Here is a 12,497-nt window from a genome sequence, read left to right as displayed (position 1 = left end):
GTCAAAGGCTTTCTGGAAATCTAAGTACACTATGTCCACTGGATCCCCCTTGTCCACATGTTTGTTGACCCCTTCAAAGAACTCTAATAGATTAGTAAGACATGATTTCCCTTTACAGAAACCATGTTGACTATTGCTCAACAGTTTGTTTTTCTGTGTGTCTGACAAGTTTATTCTTAACTATTGTTTCGACTGATTTGCCCGGTACTGATGTTAGACTTACCAGTCTGTAACTGCCGGGATCACCTCTAGATCCCTTTTTAAATATTGGCATTACATTAGCTAACTTCCAGTCATTGGGTACCGAAGCCGATTTAAAGGACAGGTTACAAACCTTAGTTAATAGTTCTAAAACTTTACATTTGAATTCTTTCAGAACTCTTGGGTGAATGCCATCCGGTCCCGGTGACTTGTTACTGTTAAATTTATCAATTAATTCCAAAACCTCCTCTAGTGACACCTCAATCTGTGACAGTTCCTCAGATTTGTCACTTACAAAGGACGGCTCAGGTTTGGGAATCTCCCTAACATCCTCAGCCAGGAAGACTAAAGCAAAGAATCCATTTAGTTTCTCCGCAATGACTTTATCGTCTTTAAGCGCTCCTTTTGTATCTTGATCACCAAGGGGCCCCATTGATTGTTTAGCAGGCTTCCTGCTTCTGATGTACTTAAAAAACATTTTGTTATTCCCTTTGGAGTTTTTGGCTAGCCATTCTTCAAACTCCTCTTTGGCTTTTCTTATTACACTCTTGCACTTAATTTGGCAGTGTTTATGCTCCTTTCTATTTGCCTCACTAGGATTTGACTTCCACTTTTTAAAGGAAGTCTTTTTATCTCTCACTGCTTCTTTTACATGGTTATTAAGCCATGGTGGCTCTTTTTTAGTTCTTTTACTGTGTTTCTTAATTTGGGGTATACATTGAAGTTGGGCCTCTATTATGGTGTCTTTAAAAAGCGCCCATGCAACTTGCAGGGATTTCACTTTAGTCACTGTACCTTTTAACTTCTGTTTAACTAACCCCCTCATTTGTGCATAGTTCCCCCTTTTGAAATTAAATGCCACAGTGTTGGGCTGTTGAGATGTTCTTCCCACCACAAGGATGTTGAATGCTATTGTATTATGGTCACTATTTCCAAGCGGTCCTGTTATAGTTACCTCTTGGACCAGCTCCTGTGCTCCACTCAGGATTAAATCTAGAGTTGCCTCTCCCCTTGTGGGTTCCCGTACCAGCTGCTCCAAGAAGCAGTCATTTAAAGTATCGAGAAATTTTATCTCTACATTTCGTCCTGAAGTGAAATGTTCCCAGTCAACATGGGGATAATTGAAATCCCCCACTATTATTGAGTTCTTACTTTTGATAGCCTCTCTAATTTCCCTTAGCATTTCATCATCACTATCACTGTCCTGGTCAGGTGGTCGATAATAGATCCCTAATGTTATATTCTTATTCGAGCATGAAATTTCTATCCATAGAGATTCTATGGAACATGTGGATTCACTTAAGATTTTTACTTCATTTGAATCTACATTTTCTTTCACATGTAGTGCCACTCCCACTCCTGCACGACCTGTTCTGTCCTTCCGATATATTTTGTACCCTGGAATGATTGTGTCCCATTGATTGCTCTCAATCCACCAGGTTTCTGTGATGCCTATTATATCAATATCCTCCTTTATCACAAGGCACTCTAGTTCACTCATCTTATTATTTAGACTTCTAGCATTTGTGTACAAGCACTTTAAAAACTTGTCCCTGTTTATTTGTCTGCCCTTTTCTGATGTGTCAGATTCCTTTTTATGTGACTGTTTATCATCTGATCCGGCCCTTACATTATCCTCTTCCGTCCTCTGCTCCTGACTATAACCTGGAGATTCTCTATCATTAGACTCTCCCCTAAGAGAAGTCTGCGTCCGATCCACATGCTCCTCTGCAGCAGTCAGCTTTCCCCCATCTCCTAGTTTAAAAACTGCTCTACAACCTTTTTAATGTTTAGTGCCAGCAGTCTGGTTCTGCTTTGGTTTAGGTGGAGCCCATCTCTCCTGTATAGGCTCCCCCCATCCCAAAAGTTTCCCCAGTTCCTAATGAATGTAAACCCCTCCTCTCTATACCATCGTCTCATTCACGCACTGAGATTCTGAAGCTCTGCCTGCCTACCTGGCCCTGCGCGTGGAACTGGGAGCATTTCTGAGAATGCCACCATAGAGGTCCTGGATTTCAGTCTCTTCCCTAGCAGTCTAAATTTGGCCTCCAGGACATCTTTCCTACCCTTTCCAATGTTATTGGTACCTACATGTACCACGACCACTGGCTCCTCCCCAGCACTACACATAAGTCTGTCTAGATGCCTTGAGAGATCCACAACCTTTGCACCAGGCAGGCAAGTCACCATACGGTTCTCCCGGTCATCACAAACCCAGCTGTCTACGTTTCTAATGATCCAATCTTCCATTACTAACACCTGCCTTTTCCAGAGGCAGTCAAAAAAGCAAACAGGATGTTAAGAATCATTAAAAAGGGGTTAGAGAATAAGACTGAGAATATATTATTGCCCTTATATAAATCCATGGTACGCCAACATCTCGAATACTGCATACAGATGTGGTCTCCTCACCTCAAAAAAGATATGCTGACACTAGAAAAGGTTCAGAAAAGAGCAACTAAAATGATTAGGGGTTTCGAGAGGGTCCCATATGAGGAAAGATTAAAGAGGCTAGACCTCTTCAGCTTGGAAAAGAGGAGACTAAGGGGGGATCTGATAGAAGTGTGATGTGGAGAAAGTGGATAAGGAAAAGTTATTTACTTATTCCCATAATACAAGAACTAGGGGTTACCAAATGAAATTAATAGGCAGCAGGTTTAAAACAAATACAAGGAAGTTCTTCTTTCCGCAGCGCGCAGTCAGCCCATGGAACTCCTTACCTGAGGAGGTTGTGAAGGCTGGACTATAACAGTGTTTAAAAGAGAACTGGATAAATTCATGGTGGTTAAGTCCATAAATGGCTATTAGCCAGGATGGGTAAGGAATGGTGTCCCTAGCCTCTGTTTGTCAGAGGATGGATATGGATGGCAGGAGAGAGATCACTTGATCATTGCCTGTTAGGTTCACTCCCTCTGGGGCACCTGGCATTGGCCACTGGCGGTAGACAGATACAGGGCTAGATGGACCTTTGGTCTGACCTGGTACGGCTGTTCTTATTTTCTAGCAACTGGAGTTCCCTCCCCCGGAGAGTTAACCTCAGTGCGAGAGGCAATCCCAGCACCATCTGGAAGGAGGGTCCCTACTATGGGAAGGTTTCCCTCTGCTCCCATTGACTGCTCTGCTTCCCTGGGCCTGTCATCCGCCTCAACAGCGCAGGAGCTGTCTTACCAGAGGTGGGACAATTCTACAGTGTCCCAGAAAGCTTCATCAACATACCTCTCTGCCTCTCTTAGCTCTTTCAGTTCTGCCACCCTGGCCTCTCAAGTCTGTGCGTGGTCTCTGAAGGCCAGGACCTCCTTGCACCGATTGCACACATATGCCACTCACCCACAGGGCAGGTAATCATACATGCTACATTCAGTGCAATAAACTGGATAGCCCATACTCTGCAGCTGGGCTTCTGCCTGCCTTGTCTCCTAGTTAATGAAAGGGTTATTTAAAGCAAGAAGTTTTGAATGTAGTTTGGTTTATAGGTTTTAAGGGGACTAAAGGGAAATGGATAGAACCGGCATGGGACCCCGCTCTGTTCCCACTCCCCCTCCAAACTCCCTTGCGAAACTCCCTGTTAGTAGCCTCTGGTCTCTTGTATAAAAGCCCTGGCCTGTGTGAATGCCCCGCCCACTGATAAAGGCTCAGCCAATTACCAGAGGCTTCTAGCTTTCAGACCTCCCTTTGAAGCTCACAGCCTCCAACTGCCAGCCACAGCACACAGTCCTCCAAACAAACACAAGCTCAGCACACAGCAAGTAACCCACAAACGCACACTACAGACAGTCACTTACCCCACAGATGCTGTATTTGCTCCCCCTTCATCTGGAGAACTCCCTTGCGAAACTCCCTGTTAGCAGCCCCTAGTTGCAAAGTCACCAGTAACATACCGTTCCAATCGCAGGGACCCCGAACCTGACAGATCTGGAGCCCTGTCTTGCTCCGTGGGCCTCCACCGCCTCATTTCATCCATTTAATTTCAGAGCAACCAGCGAGTTGACCTGTATAAATGGAAAGATGGTAACGGGGAAGTTGGCACATCGCTGCAAGGGCACACGCGTGTGATCAGGTATGAGAATGAGGAACCCAGCATCGCTCTGAGGCACTGTAAGGAAAATCAGAGGGCTGGCTTCATAGCTGGTGTACATTGAAGTATAGTTATCACAGCCCCTTTGCTTGGAAAAATTCAGACTATTTTTACCCACTTCCTTAGCCCGTGCTGCCACCACCCCACTGGGAGAAGACATCTGATTTAAAGACAGACCACCCTTCCATGGCTGCAGCATGCACATCTGGTTCAAATTAGCCTCTGGTGGCTTCAGTGCCATTACATTTTCCCATGGCAGTTCTCCTAAAGAACGGCAGCCACCATCAGGGAAACAGACAGCAGTGGGGCTATTAAACTCAATCCCACCTGCGACTTGGACTGACGCCAGATATAGAGCACAGGCTGTCCTTAAGGGCTAAGTTGGTTGCACATTGCACTAGTACATAGGGAAGCTCTGGAGTCTGATGATGCCAGCGGGTGGGCCTGGGGTTGTCACAGGACTAGTGCTTTCATGCTGTGTTGGGGACAGGGTGAAGAAAGCATTTCTCTTTTGCATGTGGATTGTGAAGATTAATTGCAGCCCTTCAGAAAGTTGCCAGCCCTCTCTGGTTGAGAGCTGTGTTTGTGTCACACATAGGGCTGTGATGCGCCTGGCAAAATGGAGGGCTAGGGTTAAGAAATGCCTGGCAATCTGGGGTTTGCTGCTAAAATAGCCCCTCTTTGTGGGACTGTGGGCAGAAGTAGTAGCTATAAGGCAGAGTGTGGGGAGGATTGTTTACTTAAAGGAATAAGGTAGGTCTTGCTTTTATTCATGAAGCCTTTAGGAAATCTTAATGCAAATGCCGTGGGTTGTTACGGAAAGGTGTGGAGGTTTGCTTTATGAACTGCCAAAAAGAGAAATGCCAGCCTTGTGATGTGTGTAACTGACAATTGTGTTCTCTTCTGCTTTTGGATTTGCAGTGATTTAGACTGGGCGGTGTTTGAGCCAGACCTGCTGGTCACCAGTTCTGTTGACACGTACATCTATGTTTGGGATATCAAGTAAGAACCAGAGCCTCCACTTTTACGATGTGGGAAGATTACAGGGCTTCTCTTTTCGGTGGCTGGCAGCGTGGAGGGAAAAGTGCTCTCATGCTCTTTCGGCTGTGCTTGCAGAAGACAGAAGCAATTCCCTTGATCTCAATGGCTCCCAGACCTTCAAGCAGATTCCAGGGCTGCCCAGAGGATTCAGGGAGCCTGGGGCAGGGCTGGGTCTTCAGCGGCAAATCAGCGGCGGGTCCCTCTCGGAGGGAAGGACCTGCCGCTGAATTGCCGCCGCTGAATGAAGCGGCAGCGGTAGAGCAGCCTAAGCACCACCGATCACGACTTTTTTTCCCCCCTCCCCCACACTTGCGGCACTTGTACTCACCGGGCGGCACTCTGAGGCTTCAGCAGCAATTCAGCGGCGGGTCCTTCACTCACTCTGAGTCTTTCGCTGCACTGAAGGACCTGCCGCCAAAGACCCAGAGCGAGTGAAGGGCCTGCCGCTGAAGTGCTGCTGAAAACCTGGAGCAGCTTGCAGGGTCCCGGGGCAAAATGCCCCACTCCCCCCCTTCCCCTCCCCCCCCCACCCCCGGGATGGCCCTGGCAGATTCAGAATCTGCACAGTTGTGCTGTTCTATAAAGTTATGTCATGGTCTCATACTGAACAGGAAAAGGCACTGATTTTTTTTTCCCCAAAAATCTTTCCATCAGCACTTATTTAATAGAAAACTGCCTTTTTTTCCCCTTGTGGGGAAAGAAAAAACTCTATTTTTGTCAAAAACCTTCAGTTTTTCAACAGCCTGAAAAATTGCAAAGAAAACTTAAAAAAAAATTAATTTGTTTTTATTTACAGTATTTCATTAGAATGGAGCATTTCTTGACCAGTTCCATCTAAGAGGGAGTTAAAGTCCTAAGGTGTGAGTGTCCGCTGCTGTAAGTTGTCACAGTGTTGCACTGACTTACACCAGCTCAATAGCTGGCCCCTCGGGACTGCCCAGCTTTATTAATTCTTCCTGATTTTATTATTATAGCCTGGAGACTGATAAGTTGTCTTTACTCTGGGGCTGTGATTTGCTGTGAATTGGGATCATCAAAGGCTTTGATAAACTGTTGGCAAGTTGTCTAATTTTACTGTAGCTTCTTCGTATACTACTGAATCTTCTTTGGAAATCTTGTAATGTCCACCGGTGACGCACAAGAATGGCAGTAGATGTCCTTATACCTCTCATAATAGCCACATGCCAGGGAGCATAGTTTTTCTTCCCCCGCTACCCTATCACAAAGACTCTGCTACAAAGCTCCCAGTTCTGCCTATAGTCTTAGAATCATAGGACTGGAAGGGACCTTGAGAGGTCATCTAGTCTGGTCCCCTGCATTCAAGCCAGGACTAAGTATTATGTTTAATCTTAATGCTTTACATGTTAAAGCACAGGTTAAAATCATGATCCTTCTCTGGCTGGTGCCCCCTTCCAGTAGACTTCTTTGAGCTCAGACAAGTTTGTATCACATCTGCCTCCTGGTTAAAAAAACAACCCCTCAGAGATAAATAAAATCCAGGAGCCAGTAATAAGTTCAATTTTCCATTAGAAAGGACCTCCCAGGGGAGACGGGGTTGTCCCATCTCAGGAGAGATGAGGGACTCATACTGGTAATGTTGTGTTTCAGGGATACCAGGAAACCTACAGTCTCACTCTCTGCAGTTGGTAAGTACTTGTTCCTGATATAGGCATAACTTCTGCCTGCATTGTCATATGCCTCTGCTATTCCATCCCCCCTGCTCACTCGGGTTTTCTTCTGCATTCAGACCCCAGGCATGAAAACACTAGCGTAGGTGACTGTCCCACGCAGCAGCACCCTGGGCAGTGACTGTTCCTTGGAGGTCCAAAGGCTCTTTTCAGAGATGCTGTTTAGAGCAGAACTGAGGTGTATGAAGAGGAGAGGCCTCCTTGGGTTGCACGCTGCCATTTTCCAGTGCCAGAATCACCACTAGGGCCAAGAGTCACAGCGATTTGAGGTGGAGCAGTATTGAGTGAGTGGGCAGGATGCTGGCTGATTGGCCTGCACGCACTGAGCAGCTGCGACTCAGCTTGAAGAAGGAGCAGCTGGCGTGCAGTGAGGGAGTAGCGTGGCAGCTAGCTGGGGGCAGGGGAGGGCGTTGTAGAGCTGGCTGGCTGGAATGAAGAGGAGGACTGGCTTTAGCAGGTAAATGAGCTATGCAGAGTGGTTGAAAGCACAGAGAGGGCCAGGGTGATAAGAGGGAGGGGTCTGGGCCCTCTCTCACCTTGACTGTGATTATGCCTCAAGCAGACACCTGCTCCATATGCAGGAGGCGCTATGGTGCTGTGCTCGTTTGTTCCTGTGCTGAGAGCTCCAGGCACGTGCATGTCGCATGCTGGCAGGTTTTCTAGGGACTCTGTATCTTGTAGCAAGGCTGACTATGACAAAAGGGGAGGAGCTAAAGCATGAGAGCTGAGTTCTAGTCCTGCCTCTTCCACTGACTTTATCCCAGTCTCCTCCTCCCCATAACACTTACTCCCATCCAGCTGGACTTGGGAGACTGAATGAATAGTTGGAAAGCTCTTTGAGATCCTTGGGTACAGGACCATGTGGTGGTGCTAGGACATCTGCTTTGAAAGTGGGGTCTAAGCTGTGTGGCATTTGTGTGATTCAGACGTACAGAGCCTTGTTCCTTACTCCTCACCCTGCCGCACGTGTCTCTTCTCTTTAAACCATGCCCCTCTTTCCTAACACAATTTTTCTGTGTCCTCTTATACTTGACTGAACCAGTTGAGAAACTGTAAAGTGTGTCTTAGGGGTGTCACTGGAATGCTGCTGACTTCCCACCCTCAGTCCAGTTACTGAGAGAGGGGTTCTGGGCCGGGTACATTAACATGCAGTATCATGCTTCCCTGCAGCATCTTAAACCAGCTGGGGATCTGAAAGGATGCCATGGGTGTCCTCCTTTGGGTTACACATCACGCTCTCGTCAAGACGATCGGCTAACACTCCCTTTGCTGGACAGGCTCTTGTCAGGGACCCCAACAATGTTAATCTCCACCCATCATCCTTAAGGGGAAGACCTAATAGGTTCTGTGAATGAGTTACTGCACATGGACAACGCTAGAATGAAGGTAGAGCACAGATGAACAAACGTGAAAGTGTCCTTATGGGTTTCTTCTGTCCCACTAATCTCCGTGTGTGTGAGAGAGAGAGAGAGAGAATCAGCCTTGCTAACGGCCCTTTAGGGTCTGTACCAGCACAACCTTACTCACAGGCCATGAATTCACAATGCTACAGAAATGCAGAGGATCTCTTGACCCACAGCAGCCTCCTGTTTTATGTGTCTGTTTGGAAACTAGAGGGTAGAAGTTTGACGGGTTGTTTTCTAATCTTTTTGAAAGGAGTTTCAAACTAAATCAGGGAGAAGAGAACCTCAAGTAGCTTTGTATAACTCCATTAACATCTGACCCTTCAATGTCAACGCTAGCTCATTATTTTTCTATTAAAAGCTGAGAACCAGAAGCAGAAGGGAGATTGTGCAAAGTACAAAATGATGGAGTCTGAATTAGCTGTTACCACTCAAGAAAGAGATCTTGGAGTCATTGTGGACAGTTCTCTGAAAACATCCACTCAATGTGCAGCGGCAGCCAAAAAAGCTAATGGAATATTAGGAAAGGAAAAGACTGTAAGATGGAAAATATCATAATGCCATATATAAAGCCATAGTACATCTACACCTTGAATAAGTGTTCAGTTCTGGTTGCCCCATCTGAGAAAAGGTATTTTAGACTTGGAAAAGATACAGAAAAGAACAATACACATGATGGGGGTATGGAACAGCTTCCATACAAGGAGAGATTAAAAAGGCTGGGACTGTTCAGCCTGGAAAAGAGATGACTAAGGGGGGATATGATAGAGTTCTATAAAGTAATGAATGGTGTGGAGAAAGCAAATAAGGAAATGTTGAGTTACGTGAAAGGGTAAACAAGAACCAGGGGTCACCTAAGGAAATGAATAGGCAGCAGGTTTTAAACAAATACAAGGAAATCCTTCTCCAGACAACGCACAGTCAATCTGTGGAACTCGTTGCCAGGGGATGTTGTGAAGGTCAAAGGCATAACTAAATTCTAAAAAGAAGTAGGTAAGTTTGTGGAGGATAGGTCCAACAATGGCTGTTAGTCAGGCTCTGGATGTCCCTAAGCCTCTGACTGCCAGGTGCTGGGACTGGACAACAGGGAATGCATCACTTGATAATTGCCCTCTTCTGTTCATCCCCTCTGAAGTATCTGGCACCAGCCACTGTCAAATGACAAGATACTGGGCTAGATGGACCATTGGTCTGACCCAATATGGCTGTTCTTATGTTCTAAAATAATGTCTGTTTAAGTAGTGGTCCCTTATCTTTGGGCAGATCTCAAGAGAGCCATATATTTATATATGGGGACAGGGAGGTGGGCTGCAGAAGGAAAGATCTGCTCCTTAGTCTAGTTACCATCTTGTTTGACCCTTAATTTTTTTTATGTCTCTTATGATTTGAGGTGAGTAAACCATTTTCATCCATCAAGCATGGGCTTTGTATGCCGGAGCCCTGACACAGCAGAACTGTGTGCGTCTGCTGCAACAGCTTTCTTCCTAGAGATGACACATCCTCTATGTTTGTGAACATTTGCTGAGCAGCAGGCTTTGCAGCTGACTGAGTTCCTAAGTATTGGTGGAGCTGAGAAACACAGTGGAGCTGTACGCTGCATCCGTTGTCCCTACCCCTTAGCAAAATGCATTGTCTCTGACCTGCCCTTACCGCGGAGAACGTATATCCCCAAAACTTGTTTTGAGTCTTGGTTTCTCTGAGGATTCCACACACAAATTTTACCTCAGAGTTAAGGCTTCTGAAGTGCATTTCCTGTCAGTCTCTAACAATCCAATAGTTCTCTAGATAGGCCAACACGAACATCCACCACAACCTTAGCTCATCTCCTGACACCCAGATACCCTTGGACTCCCCACCTCCATGATGAACTCCCCTTCACTTCCAGCAATGAGCCACTTGCAGCGCACACATCTAGCACCTCGGTCACACGCAAATGCTCAGCCTTCACTCCAACCTCAGCAAGATTAAAGTCCTGGATGTTAGTGATAGGCGAGTAATGTTAAAATCTCTATAGTGCATTACTGATGTGGGTGAGAGTGGGGGGCCGAGTTAATCACAGGGCACCAGGGAGCAGGCAGAGGGAGCGGGTTGGCGCTAAAGTGGTAAGAGATGCAAAGCTTGTAGCTCCCACACAGAGGCAGTTGCTCCCTGTGACAAGCTGATAGTGGCTGGAGGTTCGAAAAAACATCTTTTGACTTGTAAATGGAGCACATTGGATCTGAGCTCCTTGAGACACATGCATGGAGCCCCCAAAGCCGGGGTTAGCCTCTTTCTGAAGGAGAGTTGTCCTTTAACTTTGCTGCTGCGTTCCCATGAAATGTCTCACCACAGTCTTTCATGCTCACTCCTGGGACGTCTCTTCTCTTGTAACAGTGCGGGACTCGCCCCTGTAGTGCCTCCTGCTGGTCACTGGGAATTAGCTCTCCAGCCTTGGACTGCCCTCTGCAGGCCAGTGTCCCACTGCTGCTGGGCCCCCGCATCCCTCCCTGGACTCCGGTGCCCTGTTATCTGAGGTACTGCCCCCTGGCAGTAACCCCTCAGTCTCGGGATCTCCCCTTCTCAGGGAGCCCTTATCCCCACCTCGCCTCAGTTGTAGGCTACTGCCAGTCACCAACTAGCCCCCACTCCCTGGGGCAGACTGCAGTATAAGTCACTCATCACAGGCAAGGTTGAGTTTGGACCTGCTGCCTCTGCCTAGCCATGGGCTGTCCACGGCAGCCCTACTACCTGTTTGGCCTTCTCCCCAGCTCCTCTGCCTTTCCCCAGCCCTGGTCCACTCAACTACTCTGCTCAGGTCCTTGCAGCCAGATCCATCTCCCTATACAGCTAGAGAGAGACTGATGAGCTCCTGGCTCCCAGCCTCTTATAGAGGACCAGCTGAGGTCTGACTGGGGCATGGCCAAGCTGCGGCTGCTTCCCCAATCAGTCTAGCAGCTGCTTTCCCCTGCAACAGCCGTCTCCCAAGGCTGTCTTTAAACCCCTCAGGGCAAGAGCCCCACTACACCTCTTAATTGTATGTCCTGTGCAGATCATGAGTGGTCTGAGATGCTGTGGGTGTGCCCTACATTTCACAGCCACTTCCTGTCTTGTTGGCCCACCTGAGTTTTAAGCTATTTGAAGATGCTGTTCACTGACCCTTTTCTGCTCTGCTCTTTCTGCAGCTGGAGCCTCCCAGGTCAAATGGAACAAGAAAAACGTCAACTGTTTAGCAACCAGCCATGATGGGGATGTCCGTATCTGGGACAAGCGGGTGAGTTCCCATTAGCCTTTGAGTGGCCTCTGCATGTTCCCATATGTGGAATCAAGGCGCCATGCCAGTCCCACATTATTTCTCCTTACTTCTTTGTTTTCCATCCCTCTGAATGATCAGTTTAAGGTGAGCGTGGTGCCAGTGGAGTCTGAGATTTGAAGGAGGACTGTATAATTGGCCTCCCTTTCTCTAAAAACATACCCCTTAGCACCTTGCTTTTGGCTTCTTAATGGATACTAGTTACAACAAATATAAAGCGCCCCCTTAGCCAGTGCACTGATGTATTTGACTCCTATGGAACTTTACCACTGCACTTCACGGTAACTTTTCTGTAGCCTACAAGCCATTGTTTATCTTTCTCTCTGGCTGGAGATCTCTACTGTGTGTGGGGAGGTGGGGGGGAAAGTGCTTTCTTTACCCAACAGGATCGGGCCAGATTTCTTGCTTCTAAGAATTAGCATGATGAGAACTAAAAAGCCTCTGATTGCAGAAACCCAGCACTGCAGTGGAGTACTTGGCAGCGCATCTCTCTAAAATCCATGGCCTGGATTGGCATCCAGACAATGAGTACATCCTGGCCACTTCCAGCCAGGACAATTCCGTCAGGGTAAGTGCCCAGGGCTCTCTGAGGGAATGTACCAGTGCCATCCTACGGCCCTGACCCAGCTGCCACTGAAATCACTGGACATCCGTCCATTGACTTCAGTGGGAACTAGATCTGGTATTAGACATCACCCGTTATGACAAGTCTTGTGAGGGTCAGTGCACGTGTGTTGCCCCGAGTCACTGTGTCTGAAGCTGATAGCGCCCCCCCTTTGGGGCCAACTCAGCTCCATTAG

At 47.3% G+C, this 12,497-nt stretch overlaps 1 protein-coding gene across 6 annotated transcripts in view; it reads left to right on the top strand.

The window, feature by feature from the left end:
• Positions 1-12,497, top strand: part of WDR59 (WD repeat domain 59) — an 86,677-nt gene that overhangs the window by 21,796 nt on the left and 52,384 nt on the right. For 5 of the 6 annotated variants that reach the window (XM_050922347.1, XM_050922348.1, XM_050922346.1 and 2 more), the window contains 5 exons: positions 4,173-4,258; positions 5,198-5,278; positions 6,926-6,963; positions 11,570-11,658; positions 12,149-12,265. In XM_050922347.1, the coding sequence (XP_050778304.1) occupies positions 4,173-4,258; positions 5,198-5,278; positions 6,926-6,963; positions 11,570-11,658; positions 12,149-12,265 (411 nt within the window). Of the gene's footprint in view, positions 1-4,172; positions 4,259-5,197; positions 5,279-6,925; positions 6,964-7,086; positions 7,186-11,569; positions 11,659-12,148; positions 12,266-12,497 lie in introns of those variants that run through there. The other variant, XM_050922351.1, reaches the window with a different exon arrangement.

Source organism: Gopherus flavomarginatus, chromosome 14, assembly GCF_025201925.1.
Source record: "Gopherus flavomarginatus isolate rGopFla2 chromosome 14, rGopFla2.mat.asm, whole genome shotgun sequence".
Taxonomy (NCBI): Eukaryota; Metazoa; Chordata; order Testudines; family Testudinidae; genus Gopherus; species Gopherus flavomarginatus.
This window is presented reverse-complemented; position numbering and strand designations above follow the sequence as displayed.